The following is a 27,299-nucleotide window of genomic DNA, read 5'->3' on the forward strand; positions in this document are numbered from 1 at the left end:
GCGGGGGGTCGCTCACCCGAGAGGGTCTCGATGGCCCGGATGGCCCAGTTTTGGTCCGGGTAGTCTACGAAGGCGTAGCCGGACTTGAGGAGGACCTGGCCGCGCAGAGGCAGCTGCCGCTCCCCGAAGAGCTGCCGGAGGTCCTGGGCGGTGGCGGCGGGGCTGAGGTTGCCGATGTACAGCTGGTTCATCCTCCGGCGCCTCATCGGGAGCCCCCCGGGCTCCTCCCCGGGAGCCCCCCCGGCTCCTCCCCTCCCGGGAGCGGGACGGACGCGGGCTCGGGAGGGTCCCGCTCTGCGCCACCGGCCCCGGCCCGGCGGAGCCTCCGACAGCGGCGGGCGGAGCCCGGCCCGGCCCCGGGGCCACCCCGCGGGGGGGCAGGTGGAGCCGCCAGACCCCCGCGGGGAGGGGATGGGCCGGGGGGAACCGGCCCTGTGCCCCCCACCCTTCTGGACCCCACCGCATCCCAGCACCCCGATCCCTTCCGTCCGGGACCCCCCTGCATCCGGCATCCCGATCCCTCCGTCCTGGAACCTCCCGCACCCAGCATCCCCATCCTTCTGTCCTGGAACCCACGGAATCCCATTCCCCCTAACGCCCCACACTCTGTCATCACCTTCGACACCTCTGCCCTTGCACCCCACCGCACCCCATCACCCCAAACCCCTCCCTCTGTCCTGAACCCACTGCCCCCCACCATTCCAACCCCTTTGCCCTGGAAACCACAGCCCAGCACCCCCCAAAACCCTACTTTGCCCTGGAACCCACTGCACCCATCACCCCTGACTCCATCACCCCCGATCCCATTACCACGACCCTAAACTCTGCCCCAGATTCCACCACAGCCCAGCACCCCCAACCCTTCAGGAGTTCCTTCAGGGAGAGGAAAACCGTTTCGCTCAGGAACCCAAGAAAATAAATAAGAAATACATCTTTATATCTATTTATTTATCTACATAATTACTTAATACAGTTAAAACAAATAAACAAGCATGATAAATAATATAAACAATTTTTTTACAATGCTTCTTTCAGAAAATAAGAATGTATGAACTCTTCCCAGCCCAGATCCAACTGCATGTGATCCCATCTTCGGGAAGGCTCCAGGAGATGCCAAACTGGTGCCAGACACTCCAGCCACGAGCTGTGCACGTTCTCTGCCTGTTGGTAGGTGGCTCCTGCAGCCTCTTGGGCTCTGCTGAACGGTGTCCTCAGGTCACCAGGAGTTGGTAACACCACCTGCCTGCAGGCAAAATGACATTTTTCTCCCCTTTTGAGAATAAAAGCCTAATCCTTGTAGAAGCGCATCGAGGACATGATTGGAGACAGAAATAAGGTGCAGAATAATCCTGTCTGGGTGGGTGACAAGTGGCCTTGTGCTCTTGGAACAAAGTGTGTCCAGGGCCAGGCATCCCTTCCTGCGCTGGGCGGGTGAAGGGCAGTATTCTGAATTCCCCAGATTTTAAGGCAATTAAGGACACAAACCACTGCTCCCCCTGCTGCTCCATCCCACTGCCAGTCTTCCCTGGCATACAGAGATGGATGGAGTAGGAATAGCGGTGACGGGTGCTCGATGCCATGCCTACAGCAAAAATAGATGTGGTTGGGCTGCGATGATGCAAAGCCAGAAGAATCCCTCTCCAATTTCTCCGGCTTTGCTTTCAGTGTGGCTCCTGCCTGGCTGTCATTTGTCACCGGTGCTCGTGGCTCCTGCATCTCCAGCACATTTTTGGGTTGATTTTAGGCTGAAATTGGTTGATAAAGTCTTTTTCAAAGATCTTACCCTTTCCCTTTTTCAGGTCATTCCTGCCCCCTCAGGGATGAGCTATCAACGGGAATGGGGCAGAAGCTGCTGGTTCATTGTGTGAGGTCACTGCCACTGGGAAGGAGTGGGAGAAACACGAGCTTTTGGCATTAATAAAACTCACATACTACTCCTCAAAACAGCCTTCTGCCTGCATAACTCACATACTGCTCAAAACAGCATCTTCTGGATGCAGCAGAGGAGTCTCTGCAGTTACCTGCATGAGCTTATCCCTCCTGCCCCTGATTTTTGGCTTTGCAGAAAGAGCTCAACAAACTTCTGCAGATGATTTCCCAACCCTATGGAGCTGGTAACTGTTTCCCAGTTTTGGTGGATCTGTCGTGGTCCACATGTGATGCTCAAGGGAAGACTGTGCTTTGGGAAGGAAGATTTCAGAGCAGTGGTACAAAACAGCTGGAGAGGCAGCAACTAGATGGAAAAAAGGTCCTAAAAGCGGTGCAGGATCCAGCAGGAAAGGGAAAGCATCTTCCAAGGGCAGCCTTGCAAACAAGATCATCCCTCCCTGGAAAGAGATGCTGGCATGGAATGAGTTTGGAATGCAGCAGCAAGACTGATAAAATGAGCAAAAGACCATGAGAGGTTGAAGGAGGGTTTGTTTAGTCTGGAAAATGACAAGATAACCTGCTGTGTCTGAAGGGCTGCCTTGAAAAAACAGGACAAACTAGGGAAAAAACAGTGTTTGGTCGATGGGATGAAGAGGAGATGCTGTTCCTCAGCTGGAGGTTTTGGGAGGAGATTGGGCAAACATCTGGGACTACCAAATCCATGTTGAGGCCAGCCTGGGGGTGTTCCTGAGTCTCCTCAAAGCTCAGGATAAACAGTCTGGCCCACAACTCCATTTTATCCTGAGCCTTTGGAAAGCCTGTCTTGGAACAGGCAGGTTGGGATCCACAAGGTTTCATCACCCTGTTCTGGAAGACTGGTCTTACTGGGATTTGCACTCAGGGCACTGTTTGGGCTCCTGCTAATGGAGCAGGCTGTGTTGGGATCTCTCCTTGGATCCCACGTCCCCAGAGGGTGTTTGGAACAGGACAGAGGAAAGACAGCGGGGTGAGGGAGCCAGCAGGGCTCCAGAAGTTACCCCAGGAGGCTGCAGTAATCCAGCAGGAAAAGCCCAGTGACCTGGCCCAGGAGGAACCTGCCTCACCTCTCTGACCTGCAAGTTTTCTCTGAATCCTCAAGGGTATTTTCCACTATTCATCATGCAGAGAATCTCAGGAGAGCTTCATCCCACCCCTTCACTGTTAGGATTGGGAACAAGGTGGGAATGCAGCTGCTTGTTGCTCCATGGGGACACCTCTGGCTGCAGAGACTGCACAGGAGAGCCAAAACAAAGCCCCGAGTAAACCCTGTTCTAAAAAAGAACCCATTTCCCTCATGGAAGGACTTGGTTTGTTCTCCCAGTCTGGTGGCAGAGGTGACTCTGTGCCACAATGCAGCACAGTGGGATCAGGATGTGCTGCCAGAGCAGCTCCCACCTGCCCCTCACCACTCTGAGCAAACCACAAGGCAGCTCCAGGCTGGGACGATCCCAAATTTCCCTCATACAGAGGTGATGAACCATTTGAAATGTGGTTTTTGGCTTTTAGAAACCTCCCAGTCAGAGAATGGCGCAGATGCTACGGCAGTGAGGGAAGAGCATCAAGGACTGGCATGGAAGCAGCCCATCTTGGGAGGTGGGATTATCCCTCAGGAAGAGCAGAGCTGAGAAAATAATTCACAATTTGGCTGGAAAATGCATCCATGCTTTTCAGTTGTTTTGCTCATCCTTTGCTGGGACACGAGTGAAAATCTACCCACTACTCACTGGATTCCAGAAGTTTCCAAGTCTGTAACAGTCAGGAATGCTGAGGTGGAGGCACTGGCATGGCTGGGTAACAAAATTAGTGTCTGTGCTAATTACACCTGCACTGGGGTTGAGCACGAGTGAGACATTAATGATGGGAATAGTGGATATGGCCCAGCAGCTCCTTCCCAACTAAGTTTTGCTGGCTTTCCCAAGGTGATGTCAAAGGTACAGATCTGTGGGAACAGTGGTGCAGAGGAAAGGCAGGTGGTAGAGACAGGCACCAAGGAGGGTCCTGTGGAGTTGCACACTTCCTATCCAAGCAGGAAAACAAAAGGATCAGCTTCTCCCAGCTGCAAAGCAGCTCCATCGGGATGGGAACACCTGCCTTGTGTGTGATCAATCTACTGGAGCTGGAGTGAACTGCAAAATAAATTGAACCCCAACAAAGGAGTTGCAAGGAAAAACAGGATTTTTAGGAGCTCCTGGAATTCCAAGAGGAGCAGAGAGCTACTGCACTACTCATGCAAGAGGTGCCTGAATGTACTGAACCCACAACTGCCTTGATACTGCACAGCTCCCTCAAGCTCCACAATCCCTCCAGGTCCCCCCTCATGCCCAGGGAAAGTCAGGAGATGCCAAAGGGACAGGAGCATCTCCTGTGCAGGGAGACTCAAACTGCCCCAGAGGAAATTCCACCTGCATGCGTGGGGAGAGGACAGCCACACAAACAGCTCCTGGTTTCCTTTTTGCCCTCCATATGCTTCCAAGGTTTTTATTTGTCCTGTGTTGATGGGAAAGCAGGTCAGAAAAGGGCACAGCCTGTCACATCCAGCTGCCCTGGCACAGGGTTCCTTGCTGCCCTGGTGGGATCCATGCCAGGGGTCCAGGTAGGCTTCCTCCTCCTGCCATGGGTAATTCCTGCCTCACTGCTGCCGAGCACCAGGCCAGGCAGCCGTGGGTTCCAGCACTCCACATCCCACAGCCGTGCCACAGGGCAGTGCTACACGCTGGGAGCACTGGGCCCTTCCAGGACTGAGAGCCCTTGAATGATTCAGCAGCACCAAGTGCTGGGCTCTCCCCACAGCAGCTGTCTCCCCAGACCCCAGGGATAGCTTTAACATGGATTGTGGGGTGCACCCCAGCAAGCTGCCACTCACAGACAACATCCATTCCCTCTGGCTCAATTGGTGGAATTGACATCTGTGTCTGAGCCTTACCAGCACCAGAAAAGTGAATGGAGCTCGGGAAGGGGTTGGAGCACCAGGAGAGGCTGAGGGAGCTGGGAAAGGGGCTCAGCCTGGAGAAGAGGAGGCTCAGGGGGGACCTTCTGGCTCTGCTCAACTCCTGACAGGAGGGGAGAGCCAGGGGGGTTGGGCTCTGCTCCCAAGGGAACAGGGACAGGAGGAGAGGGAACAGCCTCAAGCTGTGCTAGGGCACGTTCAGGTTGCACATCAGGAGGGATTTCCCCATGGAAAGGGTGGGCAGGCAGCAGGAGCTGCTGAAGGTGGTACAGTGCCCATCCCTGCAGGGATCTGAAAGCCCTGTGGATGTGGCTCTTGAGGATATGGACAAGTGATCACCTTTGAGTGTTGGGGAATGGTTGGAGTCCATCTTAGAGGGCTTTTCCAAACTGAATTATTCCATGATGCACCACAGCCTTGCAATGCTCATACCAAGCATAGACCTGGCACAGGGATTTGGGCACACTCAGCACAGGAGCCATTTGACACATTGCAAAAAACTTGTCACCAAAAAATGTGCCAACTCAGCCCTGAATGGGCTTGTACTGCTCAAACAATTTAAAATAATTACTGCCATTGTCCATTCTGGACAGTAAAAACAGGGAAATTTTAACAAATACCTGGATAATTTGCAAATCCCTAAGACACCTGGTGTACTGCAGTTGGCCATCTCCTCTCCAGGCAGCTGAGCAGGTAGGGCCTGCTCCCTCAGTCCCTTCCTTTGCACCACAGCACACCATTCCTCAAACTTTGTTCCCTACATTCATAGAAATCATCAGTTTTGAGTCTAGAAATTTCCATTATTTCCACAAAACCACACATTCTCACCACAAACAAAAGTGGAAAGCTCCTCCAACACAAGATTAAAAAATAACTGGCTCACAAATCCAAGTGCAAATTCATTATGTGGTATGACAGATAAACAGTAAAGTGTTGGCCTAAAATCTTTTAAACACAAGAGGCAACAGCTGAACACTCAAACGAGGGATTCAGTGCCAATTTCACAAGTGAGAAATGGACTTGAGAAGCACCTCAGGTGCAATTTACTTGGGGCACAGCAAAAGACTGGTTTCTCCTGGAAGGAATAGATGGCACTTGCCCTGGGACTACCTCCGCGCTTTTGTTTTCTTGGGAAAAATAAGTAGGAAAGAAAAAAAACAAACATCTTTTTATTTTATTTTCTTGTCTCACTTACAGAAAGCATTTTACACAGGTTTGTATCTTGGGAATAACTTGGAATCAGTAGAAAAAACTAACTCGACAGTTTGTGTCTTTACAATAGAAACCTCTCAGGAGTCAAAATGGAGACTAAAAAAATACATGCAAAACATACTCCTTTCAAAACACACCTGGAAACAAAGCACCAAACTACACAAATATGCAGAATGAAACAGCATTGAACACCACAGAAGTTGTCTTCATAAAAGGTGTAAAAGTCACCTAACTCACTAGGCACTGTCACTTGGTTAAACAGAAGAGACAATAAAAAAATATTGTCCACAAACTTGCAATTTCAACTCAAAGGCTGTAGCTAGAAATTCCTCTATGTGTCATGCTTTAATAGCGACCTGAAAGACAAAAACCCAACAATCAGACTTTCAAAGGTTGAGGCTCAATAAAATATCCACACCCAAATCAATCTTAGTGGACACAGAAGCTCAAAAGAAGTTCAAGAAATAGAAAATTTACTTTTGAGAGGTGAACTCTGTGACTGAGCCAGGCCCAGTTAAGGCCAGGTTGGATGCAGCTTGGAGCAAGCTGGTCTATGGGAAGTGTCCCTGCCCATGGCAGAGTGTGGAATGGGATGAGCTTTAAGGTCCCTCCCAACCCAAACCATTCCATGAGTCCATGACTACTTACGAGGTGAGTAGGATCGGGATCTGGACCGGGATCTGTAGCCCCCTCGGCTGTAGTACGGGGACGGTGACCTCCTCCTGTGACAGGGGTGACACAAACAATCCCTTTGTTAAAACCTGCACAGGTAAGTGCCAGCAGTTTTATGTGGGTAGCTCTAACCCCATCCTGGTCTCAGGAATGCATTTGGGAAAGCTAACAAGCTTGGGAGACCTGATCAACATTTCCACTGGGCAACAAAGCAATGATTTGAATTCTCTCTTTTCTTACCAGGATTATTTTTTACTAACACAGCAAATACAAGCTCTTGCACTCACAATCTGCTCTCATGTGAATTTAGTCTGAAGCCAAGAGCATCCCACACAAGCAGGGTAAGCCAAACCCACCTTCACTTTTAATCTGAATTACTTGTTCAAGGTGAAGATTTCCTTGACTTGCAGTCAGTCCTACAGCCAGGCACTCCCAAACCCCTCTAATCTAGGCATTCCCAAGTTTCGTGTTTCCTTGCCTAGTTCCACTAGTCCAGTACACACCTGTAAAACTGATCCCTGTCTTGAACAGCTCTCCAGCCTCCTCCACCGCCACCACCTCCTCCTCTGTGAAAACAAAATGACGACTTTTAGAAATTTAAAAAATAAACAAAAAGTTCACTGTACAAAACCCCCCCATCACCAGACTAAGAAAATGACATGAAGACAACATTAGTTCTTATACCAGATGATGCTGACTTACTTAATTTAACACTGATTTTTAAACACTTACCTACGCAAGGAAAATCCTTTTATCTATTATTTTCAAGTAGCAAGATCAACTCACTATCCTGAGGAAAAACATCGATTCCAAGGTGGAGGCAGGGAAAACCTTCCCATCCTGACATTTTAACACTTTTGAGTCATGTTTAAACACAAAATGTGATGTGACTTACAGAGAGGTGAAACATCACCCTACAGTATTAATATTGAGTGGCTGCACTGAAACCTCCTCAGATTCAGATCAGCAAAGCTCCACCAGGAGACTAAATCAAGTTCAAAGCCTTCCCCAGTTGTTTCTGGGGGATTGCTTTTCTTAAAGAATATTACCTTATTTACAGACACCTTTTCAGGCAAAATTAAGCCTCCCACAGTAACAGGGAGAAACTGAAATTATAATTCCCATTTATCACTACATTTCCCTTAAGGCTTTATTTTCAGAAGGTAGGGAATGCAAAGGAATTGTTACCAATGAAATTTTTAGGGTGGGGTATGCAATGCTCCACTGCATCTTGAACAATTCCAACTTTTCCTTCCTCAGGGAAGCACTCACAACATAGTAACACCTCTCTCCCTCGACCAACCCAGGTCTGCAGGAGGGGAAAGCAGCAGACCATGACATTTTTCAAGTAGCCACACACAAGTCATTTGTGGCTCCCTATTTATTCACAGAATCCCAGAAGGGTTTGGGTTGGAAGGGACCTTAAACACCATGCAGGGGCAAGCCCTGCCACAAGTAAGGACGCTTCCCACCAAAGCAGGTCACTCTCACTGGCTCTCTCCTGACACAATCACAACTTCTGGTAACATTCACAAACCCCTGTCAGAATGAAAAGGCACCACTTAAGCACTGAAGACGTGGGCCCATAGTGTAACTTTAACATGGAATTCTGCAATTGCAGGAATGCCTGGTAGTGCAGACAGAAAATATCAACTCTTATCTTTGTGTTCAACCTAACAGTGTCCCAGAAATTGTGAGGATTTTGCAGGGGACAAGGATGTTGCTGGAAAATGCAGAAAACCAATTTCTCTATTACCAAAACCAACTGCACCCCAACCATGATTACACACACATCCAACCTGACAAGGGATGTTTAAAAAGCTTTCTAATGCAGATACCCAACACACGCTCCAATCCCCAATTCCTTATTTTTGGCAACATTTGAGGTGCCATAATTATCAGCAGGAGATACTGGGGACCACTGAAATTTCCCACTTTTTATCTACTACAGTGTGCTCAAAATTTAAGTAGACACTACAATATCAACTCAAATATTAATCTGCACCATTTCTGTGCTAACAGATGAACCGATTAAAGATTCTAAAACGAAAGCACAATGAACACTTAGTGCAGATTCAGAAAACATTTTGGACTAAGGCAGGCCACAGGTTAAACATCATCAAGTATTTCTCAATCCAACTAATATGATTTGTATTGAGCAGTCATTTTGGTGAAAATTTCACAGGAAAATTCCAGATTGACAGTGAGTGCAAAAATATTCTGGAATATTTTTGTAGGATGAACAGCCTAATGCTTGCACAAGCAGATGAGAAAACAGAGCTTAGAAAGCAGCAAAAGATTCCAAATATGCTCACCTGTATGACCTGCTGTAATAATCACGGTCATCGTAGCCTCTGTCATAGCCTCTGTCATAGTAATCTCGCCGCCGTGAGCTGCCACTGCAAAGAGGGAAGGAAATTGCATTTGCTAAGATACGAAACATTAACTTTGTCTGCAGTGTGGTAAATTCACACGATTTACAATAGGTTACATTGTTACTTCCTATTCTAACAGTTGGAAGACTGCAAGTACTCCTGTTTCCCACCAGTGCAGGAGGGAACTGAACTACTTAAGTAATTGTTATTTAAATGCTAGAACTTTCAGTTATTTGCCTCAGCCTTTAGGTATCACAGGCACATTCCATTCCCAGACGAGTCTTCATTCACTTTAAACTCTGAAAAAGCTCCTGTTCAATCAACTTTCTGACTTAAAAAATCAGAAACCTTTAGTCTCAAACACAACATCACCATAACCACCAATAAGCTGAAAGTCTTGGGAAGTGAACTGGGGAACGACTCGGGAAAACTATTTACACTGCTGGCAACTGGAAGTCAAAAGTGCAGGGTGTGAACACAGCAAACCACTAATCCCAAATGTTAAATGAATTAGTTAATGCATAAGCCCAAGAAACCAGGAAAACCACTCAGAATCTGGTCTCTCAGGGGAGAGACAGAAGATTTTACAGAATCATGAATCATATCCTGTATTGGTTTGGGGGGAAAAAAAACCAGCCAAAACCATGGACACAACTTACTAAGTGGGTCTTCCCATATAGATTCCAGGGGTTGGTGTGTGAGGTCTTTTTGTTATGGAAAAGTCTACCCGGATCCTTCTTCCATCCAGCTCCATTCCATTGGCACGTTCCTTTGCCTAAGGAGTGACAGAAGAACATTAGCCGTAGGTATAAACTTCAGCAACTACACAATATTTCTAACCACTCCTTTAAGTGTAAAAATGCCCTAAAAAACGGCTGTTTGGAGGCAGGTCTGAGTGTCACATCTTACAGTGAATGCACCGTGTAAGATGCTCTAGGCCAGCTGGACTTAAGTGCTAGTAACCACTGACTAAAATCCTGAAAGGAACATCACCGAGCAATTGTTTCAAAGCCTCTGACATGATTAAGAGCAACCTTTCACCATGCTGATGTAGGGAGATGTAACTACTCCACCACACAATATAAAACATTTACAGGTTAAAAGAACACCACTAAGATATTCAAATACATCCTTCAAATGACCATAACCTTAAATATAAGATCAGAGTCACAAATAACAAGTAAAAAACCAGGAACACTTGTGTTTTGGGGTTTTTTTTGTCTGCCAAGTAGCAGCACCTGTACATCAAGCTCCAACCCAACATGGAAGCCTACATGCCAGATGTGGAAAAGACTGGAGACCTTCTGGAGCAGAGTTTATGCAGAATATAAGCCTTGCTCCAGCCCATGAAGGGCAGCTCTACAAGGACTGGCATGAGCACAGTGAGGATTCTCTACTGGGTGACTACAGAATTCCCAATTCATTCTGCAGCATTTTTAAGGCCAAATTCCATGATTATCAGATTCCAACTATTTTTCAGGCTACGAGTTTCCCCTGGCTATACACTGTGAGAGAACATACACCCCAGGAGGTCAGAGCCCAGCAAACACGGCCCATACTGTGCACCCCAACCTACCTCCTTGGCATCCTCGACGTTCTCGAAGTAGACAAATGCAAACCCTCGGGAGCGCCGTGACTGCTGATCGTACACGATGGAAACGTCGGCAATGGGCCCATACTTAGAGAAAACCTCTCGCAGGTCTCGTTCTGTAGTGTACAGACTCAGCCCAAACACTCCGAGACAACAGTTTGGATCAGGATTTGCCTAAAGGAAGGGACAGAGATATTAGAATTAAATTAGGTTTATTTGCAGTGCAACATATTTCTCAAGCTGTGACCGTCAGGGCTTCAAGATGAACAGCAACAAAGGTGGGGCTAAGATTTAGGTCACCTGCTAATAGCCACTAATAAATTCAACCTACAGGAACAAAAGCCGTTCACAGAACCCCTTTGTGTTTCTCAGGGCACAGAGACCGATTCCAGGACGCATCCAGGACACACATACCCTGTTCCCAATGTGACGCCTCCGAGTAGACATGGGGGAATGGCTGTGACTGTGCCGTCGCCGGTAGTCCCGACTGTACGACCTGCTTCTGGATCTCCTGTGGGAGCGAGACCGGGAGCGGGACCTGGTGTAGTGTCTGCGGGAACTCCTCCTTGATCTAGACCTGAGGGAAAGAAGAGAAAGGTATAGTGTTGGGCTTGTTGGGGTGTTTAACATTTCAAAAATCCATCAGATAGCCACAAAAAGCTCAAATAATTGTTTCCCCAAATTCTGCAGCACCACATACCTAAGCTATAATCCATTTACTCACTACGCTCAACGACTGTGCGCTAAATCTTTACTATCAGATAACTGGAGATGCTCTCAGGGCATTCTTGCTGTAGTCCAGGAACTTACACTGATCGATCAGCCCTTCATTTAACAAAGCTACCTGGGTGTGACATACTAGTGCTTAGAATATTCAGTGTTTAGTGTAAAAGCAAGTGGGGTGGCTTTCTTTTCCACATGTATCAGACAAAGCGACCAGTAAATATGCTTTAACACAAAGCATGCAGCACTGAGGGGGGTACTCTCTTGGTGGTGCCTTGGGTGACACTGAGAAGCGAACACACTCTTTAAAGTCTGGCAAATACCCCTGAAACAGAGCTGAGCACAATCTGAAGAAATCAAGCCTGAGCTGGCTCATATACCTGCTGATATTTCAGCAGTTATTTAGCACTGCTTGTTCATGAATATTTACATGTTCACTCTCGTAAGTGCATTTATGCAAAGGTGCAACTGCTCATCAATTCCTTTTTCCCCAAAAAGTATTTTCTTACATCACAAGTTCTGTGGACATGAGGGGCTAAAACTCTTCAATTCCTTCTCCCAAAGAAGCCTTCCCAACACAGCCAATCCTAGAGGAGAAGCTGGACACTCACAGGGGCTGCTACACCTGATCTTGATCTGTTGATGGCTACACTAAGTAACCTGCATTCCACACCACTCCAAAGAAAAACCCTTGCAATTCTAAGAAGTGCAGTAAACAGTGTAACAGTCAACGGATCTGAGTCACAAATTGCTGATTTTCTAGCTCTGTCTTAAATGTCCAGCTCCTCTAACTCCACAGCAGCACCACCCCACTGGCATGAGGGAAGCTCTGAACCTGAACTGCTTTTACTCCTGAGCATTTAACAGCTTCTTCCAGGGACTTCTCACCAAGTGTCACAGCCAAACTGTTTATCTCCTCAAAAAACATCTCCAACCTCATCAAGAGTGAGACAGAAAAGCTCAACTTAAAATGGATATTCATGTCCAGGAGAAATTAATTCAGCATGTCCCATTACAGCACTTTTCACTACCTATTTATAGGCAAAACATGATTTTTGCAACGAAATTAAAAAAGAGAACTTCCCTGAAACTGGGAAAACAGTAAAAACATAGAGAAATTATAATATCAATAACAAAAAAAAGAAGCTCCACACATGCACACAGCCACATTTCAGCCACTGACATAGGAAAAAAAAAATCAAAGCAAACTCAGAACTGATATTTCAGGTACCAGAATGGTATCAGCCAAAGATAGGAGATACAAAATTCAGTAAAAGTAGATTTTAAAATCAAGTATATCCACACCCCAACTGATAAAAACACCAAGACACAGGTTGGTTCCCAAATCAAAGTTTAATTTATAAGCTGGTAACTCAAAAAATACATTTGCAACAGAAACTATCAAGAAATATATAAGTTATCAGAGGGTTATTTCTCTGGGAAAGCCAGAGTTCAATGATCTGCCCATGACCGCATCCCAGTGTGTGACAGCACTGAACAGAGATTAAAGTATGTTGTTTCTAATTATGTGCCTCGACACAATTCTGTCCAAATCCACTAATCAACACTAACTCTGACACGTAATTCTGTTACCTCCAGCAATAGGCATCTTCAAGACAGCTGTTAAATGCTCAGGAAGCCATGGTACTTATAAACTTCTACTTTTTGCTCATCAAAAAGTAGAAAGGCAGTTGCTAGGGCATTATTTACACTCTTTTTATTGCAAAAGTAAGATCTGTCAGGTCTCTCATAAATTCTACAGCTTAGATTTGCTTCTTCAGAATTGAGTACGATCTGTGACTGCATTTTTACTCAGTATTGTGGTTACTCTAAAAGTGGGAAATGTTTTAAGGAGTATGAAACCCCTGGAGTCATATGGTTTAAGGAGCAGAAGAACATGCTGAGAGGTGTCCTGACTTTGCTGTTCTAATATTAAAAGGTTCCCCAAAGGTGTTTTCAGCCTCCCTCCCCCAAGGTTTTCAAATCTCAACTGGATAAAAGCCCTGACAGCAGGGTCTGAGCCCATAGCTGAGTGCCTGAGCAGGATCTGGGGCTGGGCCCTTCCTGAGCTGCCCCATCATCTCTCACTGCTGACACTCCCACAGGTCACTCCAGTGGTACTACTCTAACAAGTATTTATTCCTTTTATTTGACACATTTCTTCTTACACTACAAGGACTGTCAGATACATGATATGACACTTGTGACTGTGCCTGAATTAAAAAAACTCATTCTGCTGTCAAAGCTTCCCAACTACCTTCCTGCTCACAAAAGCCTTTCTGTTTAATCTTGCAAGATGTAACACCCTCTTTGATAGTGTTTTCAATCCTGGGAGATTGCTGACAGCACAGTATCTTCCTCCAGCCTGCCCCCCAGGCTTTGGCAGTTCATTGCTTGTTCACATAAGAAAGCTCATAAGCTCACCTGAAAAACACACTGCTGAAACCTCACCTTTTTTAGCCTGAATGCCTACAAGTAAAGAAATGATCAACACATTCATTTCTGTAGTCAGCAGTCAACTAGCTACTCTTAAAAGAGGAATTCTGACCCTGCACACAGCTTGTTTGGCAGGTGAGTATCAGGAGAGGTAATACAGTGCAAATAGGCATGTGGATGTTTGTGCTGCCACATGACAAATACAATAAGAAACTCCACAACTTTTCTGGAGAGCTTTCTAATATTCAAAGCTGTTAATTTTCAAACATTCATTATTAATTTTCTAATATTCAAAGCCTGTTAATTTTCAAGTGAAATCAATGGATTTAAAATGTCAAACTGTGAAATTCACATTTATTTCTACTGCTTCTTTTCACTACTCCAGGAACATCACTGTTTCCAGTACAGAAACATAATACATGAATATGGCTTAAAATGCTGATGCACCAAACTCTGTCAATGCACAGCAAAAGTAAGACCTAAAGCTCCTAGTACTCCACGCTCAGACACAAGTCAATATGCGAAGAGATAAAAGGCAGGCACCTCCAAAGTGTATTAGCAAAGATACACACCTACTTAGCTGATTTAACTGTTGGAAGAAGCAGCAAAAATATCTAAATTTATATAATTTGGCTTCACCAATCCTGAAACCACACATGCCCCTTTGTATTCCATGTCCACACAAGATCCACTAACTCTGGAAACAGAACTGGCTAAGCTGGGTTACCTCTGACAATCATCTGACTTGTGAGGAAGAGGAAGAGGTAAAAGAGGCAAACTCACCTGGATTCAGACCTGGATCTAGATTTTGACCTGGAGCGCCTGGAATCCTCCTTAGAGCGAGATCTTGCAGGGGTGTGCCTCCCCGACTTGCCAGACCCATGAGCACTTCCGCTTCTGGAAGCAGAACGGGATTCCTGCACGCAGATATTGAAAGCCTAATTTGTACACAATTCCTTGTTCACCTACGGGCTGTAAACAAGCTCCAGTGAAATAAATGGTAAATATTCATAGCTACGTGTCTGGGCAGTCGGCATTAGCACTGCCTAGATTTTTAAGGAGGTTTTTTTTTTTTTTTCCCTGGTAGACACTTCTTTACCCTGCATGTACTTTTGCTATTAAACAGATAATGCATGCATGTTTAGCAAAATATACAGGGACACATAAACAGACTAGTAATTACTTAGCGTAGTGCTTTCAGATTCCAGATTACTTCTTATCTTAACTTCATTTTTATTCCTTTTCTTCATTCTTCCGTTTCAAATTCTGACTTCTTTCATCTTCCCCACTTCACACAAATTGCTCAATATTCTATAAGTGGGACTTCTGGTCTGATAATTAGCATGCATTCACTTTCTTTTTTTTCAAATTTCAGCTTCACTTATTCCTGAGCTTCAAATAATTCTCATTTATAAAACTTGTCAAATGGCGACTTCCGCATTTTCCTTCTTCAACATTAACCTTAATAGAAAAAGAACAGGATGAAGAATATTTAAGAACTCCAGGATAAAATCTAGTGCCAAAACTGAAACTAGAAAAAAAAAAGTGTTGTGGACTTTTACTATAAATGCAGTTCAAGAATTGAATCTACCAAAGCCCTACAATTTTATCAACAGGTTCAGTCAACTCAGTTTAACTTAGCCCTAAGTAGCTGAATTTGCTATTTATGCATGTATTTAATAGCAAGTGCAACTGAATCAACTGAGTACCTACTAAGGAATTGCAGCATCAGGAAACTCAAAATAATTTGCACTATCAGCCACACACTGAGACAAAATCACCAAGGAGTGACTCCAGTGAGGTCCTGCTGCAGCCACTGACAGATGTGCTTTTGAATGCAGAAAGCACTGCATGGTTGGTCCGTCTATGAACTCCAATTATCTGAATTTTGGGCCCCTCCTGGTGTGAAGGTTTAGGAGCACACATCACCAGCTGCCTGCACAAGTGGGATTACATGTGCAGGCTTCATGCTTCCACAGGAATCTGAATTTCCCACTGACCAGAACTGCACTTGTGCCCCACACTCCAAACTACTCTGGAATAATGCCCCACCTGCTCTGTTATTTACTGGCAATCTCCTTGTGACCTAATTAGCAGTTTCAACTTGTGTATTTTTATTTTTTAATCAGTATAATGCTTGACTTTAGTCATATGCCTTACACACCTGAACACACTAGTAGAAAGTGTTCTTCATTTCAAGACATCAGAGACAATTTACAGTTCAGCAGAATTATACTTCCTTCTAAAAACAATCCTGAATTTAGTGTAAATTCTGATGAAGAGAGCTTACTAATGACACTGGGTACCAGATTTTTCTGGAAAATCCCTTGTTTTATCTTTCTAACATGTCTTAAACTTGAACACTAACTCAACAGGAATCCTGTACTAAGCATTCAGAAATTCATTAGCTAACCCAAAACTTAATTATGCTTCAACCACTTCCATACAACTTTAATCAAATGTTACCTGCTTACCCTACCATACAGGGGAAAGAAACATGACATAAAGGATAAAGCAGGTTTGCAATTAATCCAAAGAGCAACAGAAATAGAACTAAATTGGCCAGCGTTGTATTCGTCATAGAGATGTTTAAGGGTTTGCTCTAAACTACAGCTTCCCCATGTACTAACACTGCAAAGGGCAGGGGGAATATTAGAGAGCAATTTAAATTACAATTAACTAATTTAACCTGAATCAATTACTACCTTCCAAAGAAAACACTTCAGAGATGAATTCTGAGTTAATGTATGCATTTTGCCTCAAGAAGTCTTAGCTCTTCAACAAAGTTAGACAAAGTAAGATTAAAGAAGGACTAAAACCCAAATTAAGGCTGCTTTTCACCTGAGGAAAAATACCTCGATTCACGAAAGATAGTCTGGGCTAAACAGAAAGAGCTGTGGTCAAACACAGGTGGTCTGAGACCAGAAATAAAAGGAGAAATGCAGGATTGGAGGGAAGCAGTTGAGAGGATTTTGCCCACAAATACATCCCAAACCCTTTTTCAGAGCTTTTAGAAGTCAAAAAGCTTTGAAGAAATTAGTAGAGAATAGGTAATTATTCATACATTTGGTACATTGTTCAGGCAATCTTTGCTGTATTATGTTAAGGTTGATGTGGAATCTGGACACTGAGGAGCTGAGCTTAGGAAGAAGTCTTAAGACACAACTATCGACCTAAATTTAAACAATTAAACAGCTGGCCTATTTTCATTCAACTCTTTTGCATTTCATATTTCCCAGGCTTTAAACATCCACTTTTTTTTCCAGATCATCCTTCAATCCACCACACTTTACAGGATCATGGCACTTCTTTATTCCAGCTGTAAAGGAATTAAACTCACGTCCCCCTGCTCTGGATATCACCAGGACTGGTAATAACCCCCAAAATTACCAAGTTACCCCTTTTCCACCCCAAGCCCCAGGAAATCCTCCCTATCCAAAATTCTAAGAACCAGAGGCCTGCAACACTGCAAATTTATTTTACATCCTAGAGGGCTCACATCAGTCACAGCTCATATCTTCCATCTGGTTTTGTTGTTCTTTATATGTTCTTTTTTCTTTTCCTACTCCTTGCTTTCACTCTGTGAATTTGAAGTTACTGAAAAATGCCGAAGTATGCTCCTGGCATGACGTGCAAAGAGGGAAGAAACAACTCTCCTTACCCTGCCTATATTCCAGCACTGCTAGTCAGCAGATCCAGACAGTATTCACTAAACAATAACCATTTCCCCCCCCCAAACTTTAAGTTTGTCAAGTGTGGACTTAACCTCCCTCCCCAGATCCCTTGGTCTTTATCAACAGTTCTTCCCCTTCATCAGGCACTTCTGGAATTCACATGGAAGTCCTGGAGTCCAGGCTTGTGGTTCTTTCCAGATCTCAAGCATGTTCAAACCAAGTGTAGTAACGCCAGGATGACTTTAACAGCTCTAAGCACATTCACAAAGAGCGTTACAGCTGCTGAGCAGGGAATGTCCCAACACAGGATTATTTGGGGGGCAGTAGGTATGAAAGGTGATGCTGAGATCCTGGTTTTCCTCACAGGAACAGAAGCTACAGATTTCAGTCAGTAATGTAAGATACAGAGAAATAAAGGTATTAAGGTTTTATAATAAAATATTCCTATGAAGTTATGTATTTCCACTTGTTTTCCTAAGGAAAGGTGCATCCTCACATGACTTTATCTGATCTGCAGCCTCTTATTCAAGGTGTCACTGTGCCATTTGGTGGCACTGAGTGATCATCTCATGTCTAATCTCAAACGGCTTCCTCAGACCACCTCCTCACACAATTTAATAATAAAAATCACTCTTTTTTGAAAAGATGTGTATTAAATACCTTGGAAGCAATCTGTAAATTGAGCTTTTATACATTAAAACCAAAAAAACCCAAACATAACCCCCTACCCTAACTTGCACATTGAACAGCTTCTGACCACGTACCAAGCCATCATAATTAACTAATTCACAAGGTAGGACTCATTAATTTGGCCTTTAACTCATCTTTTTCTAACCCCTCCATGCCTGTTCAGTGAGAACAATTTCAATGAAAACAAAATTAAGTTGGAAAACAACGGCATTGTAGCACAACAACAACATCTCAAGTATATTACAGTATTTAAGTACTGGATTCATTCCATAATTTATAGTTTCTTCAGTCAAAAAGTTTCTAGAGTTCATCCCACTATGGAGCATAAATTGTAAAAGAGAATTCAAGTGGGGATTTTTAATTCTTCTTACATTCCACACCCCCCCTTTTAAAAGCACCATAATCCAGTGTAAATTCGTGCTGCTGCATAAACAAGTCACATTCCTGACAAAAGCACCTGGAATTTCTTCATCCCAAAAGCTGCTATGAGGACTCAATCAAGTCAGGCCTGCAAACCAATGCAGCTGGAAATGGAGTAAAACAAGATCCAGATGACTGAATTCCCAGATCTGACTGACTGAAGGGAACACCACTGAAGGAGAGAGCAAGAGGACAATTCCTGTTGGCAGCCTGCACTTGGGACAGTTTAAGACAGTTGCAATCAATATTGCAGATTATTTATCCAAACACTAACTCTATTCTGCAGAGACTCCAGCTTGGAAAAGCATAAAAGCCACTGACTCAGTAAAACATAAGCCTTAGGTAAGCAAAAAACCCCATAAATAACACTGGCAAGAGCAGAAGTTGAAAACAAATCCCTGCTCCAGTCTGGAATAGCAAGTCTGCAGCTCTATGGTTTCACCTTTACAAACACATCAATTTTAAACAACTTACCTATTTGAAAGTCCCTAAAGTTCAGACATAACTCATTTTAGGCAATGGAAAAGGCAGGCTACAAATGCTTTAATACATTTTTAAAGTTAAAAATATAAAAAAGCAGCAGACAATTTCTGCCCCAATACTCCGCACATTTGTATTTCACACAAAAAGACTTTGCTATAGAAGCTTTATTATTTCCACTCTTTCTGACTGAAAACACAATGCAGGTTATTCTAGGAAACTTTATTAAGACTAAATTAGCTTCCAATCTACGCAACAATTAAGGCATCTTTAAAAAAAACTAACACACAAATCATTCACCCAGACCAAAAAAATACCCCCTCACTAAAATAACTTTAGAGTAAATGAAGATACCAATGAAAACACTGGCGCTGGCACGAGCCTATTCCTTAATCCCTGTCTTTCACCATTCGTTCCCATTTTTAGCCCTCTGGAGACCAAATTTTTCTACCTTACCTAATTTTACCAGATTTTTCTACTTTACCTACCGTGAAGTAGAAACACTCAGATATGATGGCTTCTTATAGTGGATTAATAAGACAAAACTATATTCTAAGAAAGACATCACTCAGAATTACTACGTTCTCTAATATTTCTTACCCCGTCCAGCCTAAAATTTAAGAACTTATCACCTCCACAACTCCCTCCGATGCTGCAGCAAAATATTTGAATTATGCTGAAAAAAATCCCAAAAATACAGTACTGACCCTAATTAAAGACGTCAAAGGCAAACAAGGCTGATGCAGTAAAAAAAAAAAAAAAGCAACTACAAATGTGCATCACAAACGTGAAGCTTAGCAATTCATCTATTTCGACATTAATAAAAACTCATCCGGACAGTGAGATCTTTCCGAAACTATAAGCTTTGAGAGATATCTGCTGCAGGTTTCACAAAACGAAGGGGCTGCCTCTGATTATCAAGTCTAAATTAGAGGCGAGCCCGAGCCACCTGGACGCTTGGCCCGAAGAGCAGAGTTATTGTTACAGGCGAGAGGAAGCGAACAGCGGTCTAAATTAAAGAGCAAATCAAAAGTGGGTTGCAAGGCGGCTCTGGAGTGTGAATAACAACAGCATTCGCCTTCCGCGGGGGTGGGATGAAGGACGAGGGGTCCCTGAGGGCTCGGGGCCGCCATTTTGTCCCTCCCGGGCGCGCGCGGTCCCGGCCCAAGATGGCGCCGAGCACCTCACGCGGGGAGCGGCTCCTCCGCCACCGACCCCGCCAGGCTGCCTCACCCGTCTCTCCGCTCCCGCGGAGGCTCCGTCACCCGCGAAAGGGGACACGGGGAAACGCGGGGGCGCCGGCGCCACCCGAAGGCGAGGGAGGAGTGTGTGGGAAGGGGAGAGAGGAGGGGCCCGGCCGCGCAGCGCGCTCGGACTCCGTGTATTACCCGCTCGCCGTAGTTTTGCTCCCCGCTGTCGCTCATCGTCCCGTCCCGCCGCTCCTGCCGCTGCCCGAACCGGACACGACCGTCCCCGGCGACAGCGCCGTCCGCGCGGGAAGTGACGAGACCGCGGGGCCGCGCGCGCGCGCTCGGCAGGACTCGCCCCCAGGGGGGACAGCCCAGAGCCGGAGGCCGCGCCCACGAGCCAAAGCCACGCCCCCCACGGCGCCGGCCCCGAACAGAAGGTCACGCCTCTGCCCTCAGACCACGCCCCCAAGTTTGCGCTGTTTAAGGGAAGACCACGCCCCTGCCCTGAGGCCGCCCTTGATGCGAGACCACGCCCACATCAGGCCCACGCCCACTCCGCCCACCCACGAACATCACATCACTCGACCATTACCGTCCTCAGAGCTGTGGCCACGCCTCTCGCGTTGACGCCACGCCCCAGACGCCACCAGTGATAAGGCCATGAGCCCGCCCCCACGTGAGGCCCCGCTCTTCCGTCCCTCAGGTGAGGCCCTACGCCCTCGCTCCAGGTGAGGACGGCTCCATCGCCCTCTCCAGGCCGTGGAAACAGTGTAAGAATGTGATTGCGAGGGACTTTTTTAGAGTGTTAAAGCATTAGTTCAGAGCACGTGGGGAGGGAAGAGCGGGATATTTCTTAGGCACCCACTCGAGGGCAGCCGAGCGTCGCTGAAATGGCGGGTTTTCCTCCCTCCTCCGCATTGTTTCTCCACAAAACGTGTGCAGCGAGGAGTGTCACAAACACCTCCGCTGTATCTGTTTTATATCACAAGCAGCACGAGTAAAGCACCGGCTGCTCCAAAGGGCCAGGACTGTGCAGGGATTAGCAAAGGACGTCCACACAGAGGGGACCACCCCGACTTAAAACAGCTGTGGTTTAACCAAAATACTGACTTCTTCAGTGCTTTTCAAACCACAATACTGCACAAGGCTTGGAGACAGGAGACATTGCACCTGCTCAGCTAATCCAAATGAGTCCCAGAACTGTCTAGTTTGAAAGGGACCTTAAAGCTCATCCATTTCCACTACCTGCCGTGGGCAGGGACACCTTCCACTATCCCAGGCTGTTCCAAGCCCCATCCAACCTGGCCTTGGACACTTCCAGGGATGAGACACAGCTTCCCTGGGCAATCTGTGCCAGGGTCTCCCCACCCTCATGGGGAACAATTTTCCCCTAATATCTAGACCAACTCTTTTCAAGTTGAAAGTGCACCTGTTACCCCACAAACTGCTGCTGCGGGACATAATCCTGCTCCAGAAATGCTTCTGTAACCATCTGACAACCAGTAGTGACTATTTTTCTTCACTGAAATTCATTTCCTGTGCAGTGAGGGCTAGGTAATGCCCTGCCTGCCCCATTGTGCTGTTAACAAGCAACGAGGCAGAGACCTGAACAGGCTGGTACCTCTTCTAAGTGGGATTTTTGGCCACCGGGATTATTCCTGGTGCCGTTCCCGACACAGATTGAAGAAGTGGCAGCAGCTGAGAATGCCGGGAGAGCAGGCTGGAGGCAAAGTGCAAAGGGAAGAGAGCAAATCTCTGATGGCTTTGCAGTGCATTCCCAGGTGATGACTACAGAGATCCCCAGGGGGAACCTCAGCTCCATTTCCATCACCTCTGACACTTGTGAGAAGAGACAAACCAGAGGTTGCTTGGCTGCCTTCCCTCTTCCTGCCAGCCCCAGAACACAAAGGTGAATTTATCAGCTGAAGAGTAAGGCAGTATTTTTGCAGCTTTTGCTGATTTAAAAACACCACAGAGTTTTTTATGCCAATGGTTTCATCTTAATGCTTTGCTTGTGTTACAGCACGCTTACTGACACACTGATCCTGAGCTAGAAGGGAGCCACAGGGATCATCCAGTCTAAATCCTGGTCCTGCACAGACACCCCAATAATCTCACCCGTGCCTGAGAGTTTTCCAAATGCTCCTGGAGCTCTGGCAGCCTTGGGGCTGTGTCCACTCCCCGGGGAGCTTGGACAGTGCCCCAGCACTCCCTGTAGGAAGACTCTTTTCATCATTCAGTCTAACCCTCACCTGACACAGCTCCAGCTGATCCTTGGGTCCTGTCTGTGGTCACAGAGAGCAGAGATTGGAGATGCCCCTTGGGAGGAAGCTGCAGCCCCTGGTGAGCTCTGCCCTCACCCTCTTCTCCAAGCTGAACAGACCAAGTGACCTCAGCTCCTGCCTTTCTTGCAGGAAGTTTAACAGACTTTTGTTTTCCAGCCCTTGGTCTACATTTACAAATCTAGGCAGTACATGACCCTCAGAGACTGTAAACCCCAAAACTGCCTACAACCCTCACTGGGCATTGCCCACCTCTCCTCAAGATCCTCCCCTTCACCACTGGGATAAGAAGACACCAGCAGGGATAAATAATCTGAAATTTCCTAGGAATGAGGGCATGTTCCCTGTCCCAGTGGTGGCAGACACCTCAATGCTCCTGAAAATACTCTGAGCAGGAGGAGAAGGCATGGAGGAAAAGAAACAGCTGATCTGAGCATGCTTTGATCCTTCACATTTAAATGTAGGTAACCAGGAGTTAGGGAAGCCTCCCTACCTTCGGGGAACCTGAGCCCGCTGTGCTTGGCCTCTGCAGCAGGGATGCAGATGTGTGAGATGATCCCAAGGAGATTATCTCCCTGCTCCCAGCAGCACCCAGAGATGCAGGGAGTGCAGCTGGATTGAAGAGACATTTTTCTGTTTGCTTCGGCCACTTCCAGCTTCTCTTACAATGTCAATCTGGATTTGGGGGCCTCCTGGCCATGGTTTCCACAGAAATATTTCTGCCAGAGTTTGTAAAACACCTTTTGCAGTTAAATTAACAGTCTCACCTGTGCCTTGGACACTGTTTCCTACAGCATTCTCCCTGAGAAACTGGCTGCTCGTGGCTTCCATGGGTGCACTGTTTGCTGGGCAAAAACCTGGCTGCTGCTTGGGCACAGGGAATGGTGGGAATGGAGTTACATCCAGCTTGGGCTGGGCACCACTGCGGAACCCCAGGGCTCAGTATGGGACGCAGCACTGTTTAATATCTTTATCCATGATGTGGACAAGGGGATTTGCCACCCTCAGTATGTTCTTCGGTGACACCAAGATGGGTGGGAGTGTGGAGGGCAGGAAGGCTCTCCAGAGGGATCTGGACAGGCTGGATCCATGGGCTGAGGACAATGGGGAGAGGGTCAACAAGGCCAAGTGCCAGGTCTTGTCCTTGGGCCACACCAACCCTGTGCAGCTCCAGGCTGGGGACAGAGTGGCTGGAGAGCTGGGGAAGGCCATAGAGGTGTTGGTGACAGCGGCTGGACATGAGCCCAGGTGTGCCCAGGTGGGCAGGAGGCCACTGGCCCCTGGGCTGCCCCAGCCATGGTGTGTCCAGCAGGCCCAGGGCAGTGACTGTCCCTCTGTGCTGGCACCTGTGAGGCACCTCCAGTCCTGAGGACAGTTCTGGGCCCATCAGTTCAGGAGATTGAGGGGCTGGAGTGTGTCCAGCTGGGGAAGGGGCTGGAACAGCTGAGGGAGCTGGGGGAGCTCAGCCTGGAGAAAAAGAGGCTCAGGGGGCCCTTCTGGGTATGCACAACTCCCTGACAGGAGGGGACAGCCGGGATAGGGGTCAGGCTCTGTTCCCAGGGAACAAGGGACAGGTTACAGCTGAAATGCTAAAATAAGGAGCAAGTTCCACTGTGTCTGGTGTTCTCTAGAGACAGTTATCAGTTCCTTTTGCCAACAACATGCATCCTGTGAATACATTTACATGGGAATTGGGATCCTGCTGATTTGCAAATCAAAGTAAAAGATGATGTTTCTTTATGCAGAGTGTGTGATGCTGTGAGATACACAGGAAGGAGCCTGAAGGGATCAGGATGATATGTCCCTCCCTTATAAAGAGACCAAAAAACATTGGAAAAAGGCAGAACATTAGAGTCAAGGTGGGCCAGGAGGTTGCCTCCTGCCTTTCTCCGTTCTGAGGATTTAGTGAAGGGAGCCCAAACCAAGTGGGAGCTGTAGGAAATTTAAAAATGATCTGGAGAAGGACACAAAGAGGCATAGGGAGTGGAACCAGCACTTTTCTCCACACAGATCTATCAAGGACAATGCTGCTTTGCAGCCAGGTTGTTTCACCTCTTAATCCTGTTCCTTTCTCACATCTCCCCTTAGGAGGTCAGTGTCATGCAAGAACAAAGATTAAGTGACGAGTAAGAGCATTTAAGTGAAGATTAAAGATTAGGAAGAAAGAGTGAGTGAAAAGTCATGAGTAGAAAATGTTTGTGGCTCTGAGCTGCTGTAACAGGTCCCAGAACAGCAATTTCCCTCTCTCCAGTTGTGTGTAATCCCCAAAATTGATCCCAAGTGGAGAAGACTGACTCGTGTCTACACTGTTGAGGTTGCTAGGCTGCTCTGACTACATCCAAATCAACTCCTGGTAGAAACCTTCCAGCTGTTCCTCACCTGAGTGAATGCTGAAGTACATCCATAGGTCCTGCTAATCCATGCTGAGATTGAACTTTGATGTTAATTTTTTCAGGCTTTTTTTTTTTTTTCCAACAGATAACAAACCAAAGGGGAGAAAACCCCCAAAACTATAAAAACAAAAGTGTTGATTACTTAAATTCCTGATTCCAACTGCATCCTGGAAGTTTCACAAATCCACCTGCACAGTTTCTTTTCAGGATCGATGGAATGAGTCTATATTTGCCATGTTTACCATGTAAAAGGCAAACAGGGATGCTCAGCTGGGGTGTTGTGGCATTTGCCTACTGAATTGCTGGCTGAAAAAGCCACACTTCTGGAAGTTATGGAAAGGAGTTTGTTTTTTCCAGCAGCACACGTGTGCAGCTGCAGAGCCAGCTCCCCTCCACCTCTCTTCCCCCACAGCACCCACACAGCACATGGACACGCTTCCAGGGCAACAAGAACCACAGTAGGAGTGAGCCAGCTCCCTGGGAATCATTAGTGGGCGTTGGCAGCTCTGGTGCCAACTAGGACAGACCAGGCTCTCAAAGAGCTTTTCCATGGGAGCTCCCACTGCAGCCCCTCCTGGTTCTGTGCTGCCCAGAGCTCTGCCATGCCCAGCACCTGTGCAGCTCTTTGCTGCAAGGGGATCACAGAAAAAACATCCTGCTAGGAATAACCTTTATCCCCAGGTGCCAGCTCACCTTCCTGCCAAAAGAGCAGAGGGATGTGAGCAGAACAGATCAGAACTATTTAGGTTGGAAAAATCTAGTCCAACCATAAATGTTATACTGCTGAGTCCACAACTTGTTCTGTGGGAACAGAGCCTGACGACCCCTGGCTGTCCCCTCCTGTCAGGGAGTTGTGCAGAGCCAGAAGGTCCCCCTTGAGCCTCCTTTTCTCCAGGCTGAGCCCCTTTCCCAGCTCCTTCAGCCTCTCCTGGTGCTCCAGCCCCTTCTCTAGCTCCATTCCCTTCCCTGGACACACTCCAGCCCCTCAATACTCACTCTATGCAGTTGGCTGTGATTTCCCTTTACTGTGCATGTCTGCCTTGGGAATTAATATTCGTTGCGTTGTTGTTGAGACATCTTGTCTGTTGGGAAATTCCTCATCCTGGTCAGGCTGCTGGAGCTGTGCAGTGTCCCCAGGTGGCCTCAGGTGTGGCTGTGGTGTCTGTACAGCTGCTGAAACAGGGCTAGTGCTGGTGTGGTCATAGGGAACAGCAGAGGGAGCAGGAGCTTTCCTACAAATCCTCTCTAGTTTTTCCCCAAAACTTCTGCAGAAGCTCTTCTGTTAATTTGGCCCTGGAGTGCTCATCTGCCTCCCTGCCTCTGGAAGTGTCTTGTAGACACAGGTGTTCCTCTTGGCTAGCTCTTCAGAGGGACTAAAGAGGGGATGTTTCCCAAATTGAAAACTGTCTAAGCCTGTGTGACATGTGTGTCTCCATCCATCATGATGACATGATTATTTTGTTGGTTCTTGCCAAACTTTGGCATTTCCTGCCAACATCTAAATAGTGATCGCACACAGTGTTCTGGACCCAGAGCAGTGACGGCTGCAGACAGGGAATGTCACGTGGGTGGAAGAGCTGCTGGAGAACTGCCATGAGCATCCTTAGAACTACAGCATGGCCAAGCCTGCCATGACCCCACACTGCAGCAGTTACAGGAACAACTTGTTGCTCAGAAATGAGGCATTCTCAAACACATGGGGCTTTTCCAAGGAATAGGAAAGGGCAGGAAGCAGAGCCCATTTCCAGGAGGGCTGACCACCTCTCCAAGATACCAGGAAAATTAATCTCTCTGAAAGCTATGTTGCTCCTTCTATCCTGTTTGACAGCTTTTCTCAACCAGGATGGTTCTTGATAGCGATCAGATTCTGGAACACATAAAGCTGCTGTCGGCAGAGTGGGGTTGCACCAGAAGAGGTGGCTCTGGTTGCTCTCCCAGCTGCCAGGACTCAAGAGGTGTCCATACAGGCACTGCCATCTCCATCTCCACAAAGTGTTTGTGAGATCTGATGTGGCCAATGGAAGGCAAAACCCCTCCCTGCAGGACCTGAAGGAGTATCAGGAAACTATGCTGGGGGGAGATTTAGGTTGGATAATAGGAAAAGATTCTTCCCCCCAGAAGTGGTGGGGCATTGAATGGGTTCCTTAGAGAATGGTCCTGGCCCCAAGTCTGTCAGAGCTCCAGCAGCATTTGGACAATGCTCTCAGGCACAGGGTGGGATTGTTGGGGTGTTTGTGCAAGGCCAGGAGTTGGGCTGGATGACCCCTGTGGGTTCCTTCCAGCTTGGGGTATTGTGTGATTCTATG

The 27,299-nt window shown here is 46.7% G+C and overlaps 2 protein-coding genes and 1 long non-coding RNA gene across 5 annotated transcripts in view; 1 reads left to right on the forward strand and 2 right to left on the reverse strand.

Moving 5' to 3' along the window:
- The window catches only part of IGF2BP2 (insulin like growth factor 2 mRNA binding protein 2), a 22,376-nt gene extending 22,054 nt beyond the window's left edge, over positions 1–322 (reverse strand). For both annotated transcript variants that reach the window (XM_015638049.2, XM_015638048.2), the window contains exon 1: positions 17–322. In XM_015638049.2, coding sequence (XP_015493535.1) covers positions 17–206 — 190 coding nt within the window. In that variant the 5' untranslated portion in view covers positions 207–322. The remainder of the gene's footprint in view (positions 1–16) is intronic.
- Positions 323–6,004: 5,682 nt separating this feature from the next.
- Positions 6,005–20,657, reverse strand: TRA2B (transformer 2 beta homolog). Of its 2 annotated transcripts, XM_015637937.3 has the most exons (9): positions 20,517–20,655; positions 14,648–14,781; positions 11,120–11,282; positions 10,691–10,879; positions 9,774–9,889; positions 9,055–9,138; positions 7,243–7,305; positions 6,716–6,789; positions 6,005–6,423 (listed from the first exon to the last, which is right to left on the reverse strand). In XM_015637937.3, the coding sequence occupies exons 1-9, from the start codon at positions 20,550–20,552 to the stop codon at positions 6,413–6,415; spliced, it is 870 nt and encodes a 289-aa protein (XP_015493423.1). In that variant the 5' UTR covers positions 20,553–20,655; the 3' UTR covers positions 6,005–6,412. The 2 variants fall into 2 exon arrangements, with proteins under 2 accessions (XP_015493423.1, XP_015493424.1); XM_015637938.3 differs by lacking the exon at positions 6,005–6,423 and having other exon boundaries at positions 6,708–6,789; positions 20,517–20,657.
- A 300-nt stretch (positions 20,658–20,957) lies between these two features.
- Positions 20,958–24,065, forward strand: LOC117244863. Its single transcript, XR_004498709.1, has 3 exons — positions 20,958–21,088; positions 21,998–22,227; positions 22,342–24,065. It is a non-coding gene; the product is annotated as an uncharacterized LOC117244863 (long non-coding RNA).
- Positions 24,066–27,299: the final 3,234 nt, after the last annotated feature.

This window comes from Parus major, chromosome 9, assembly GCF_001522545.3.
Source record: "Parus major isolate Abel chromosome 9, Parus_major1.1, whole genome shotgun sequence".
NCBI lineage: Eukaryota > Metazoa > Chordata > Aves > Passeriformes > Paridae > Parus > Parus major.

Coding starts and splice junctions, on each gene's coding strand:
- TRA2B (XM_015637937.3), bottom strand. CDS start 20,552: ATGAGCGACAGCGGGGAGCAAAACTACGGCGAGCGG. Junction 9,139..9,773: donor TATATGGGAAGACCCACTTA/GTAAGTTGTGTC, acceptor CCCTCTTTGCAG/TGGCAGCTCACGGCGGCGAG. Junction 6,790..7,242: donor GACAGGGATCAGTTTTACAG/GTGTGTACTGGA, acceptor CCCCTGTCACAG/GAGGAGGTCACCGTCCCCGT.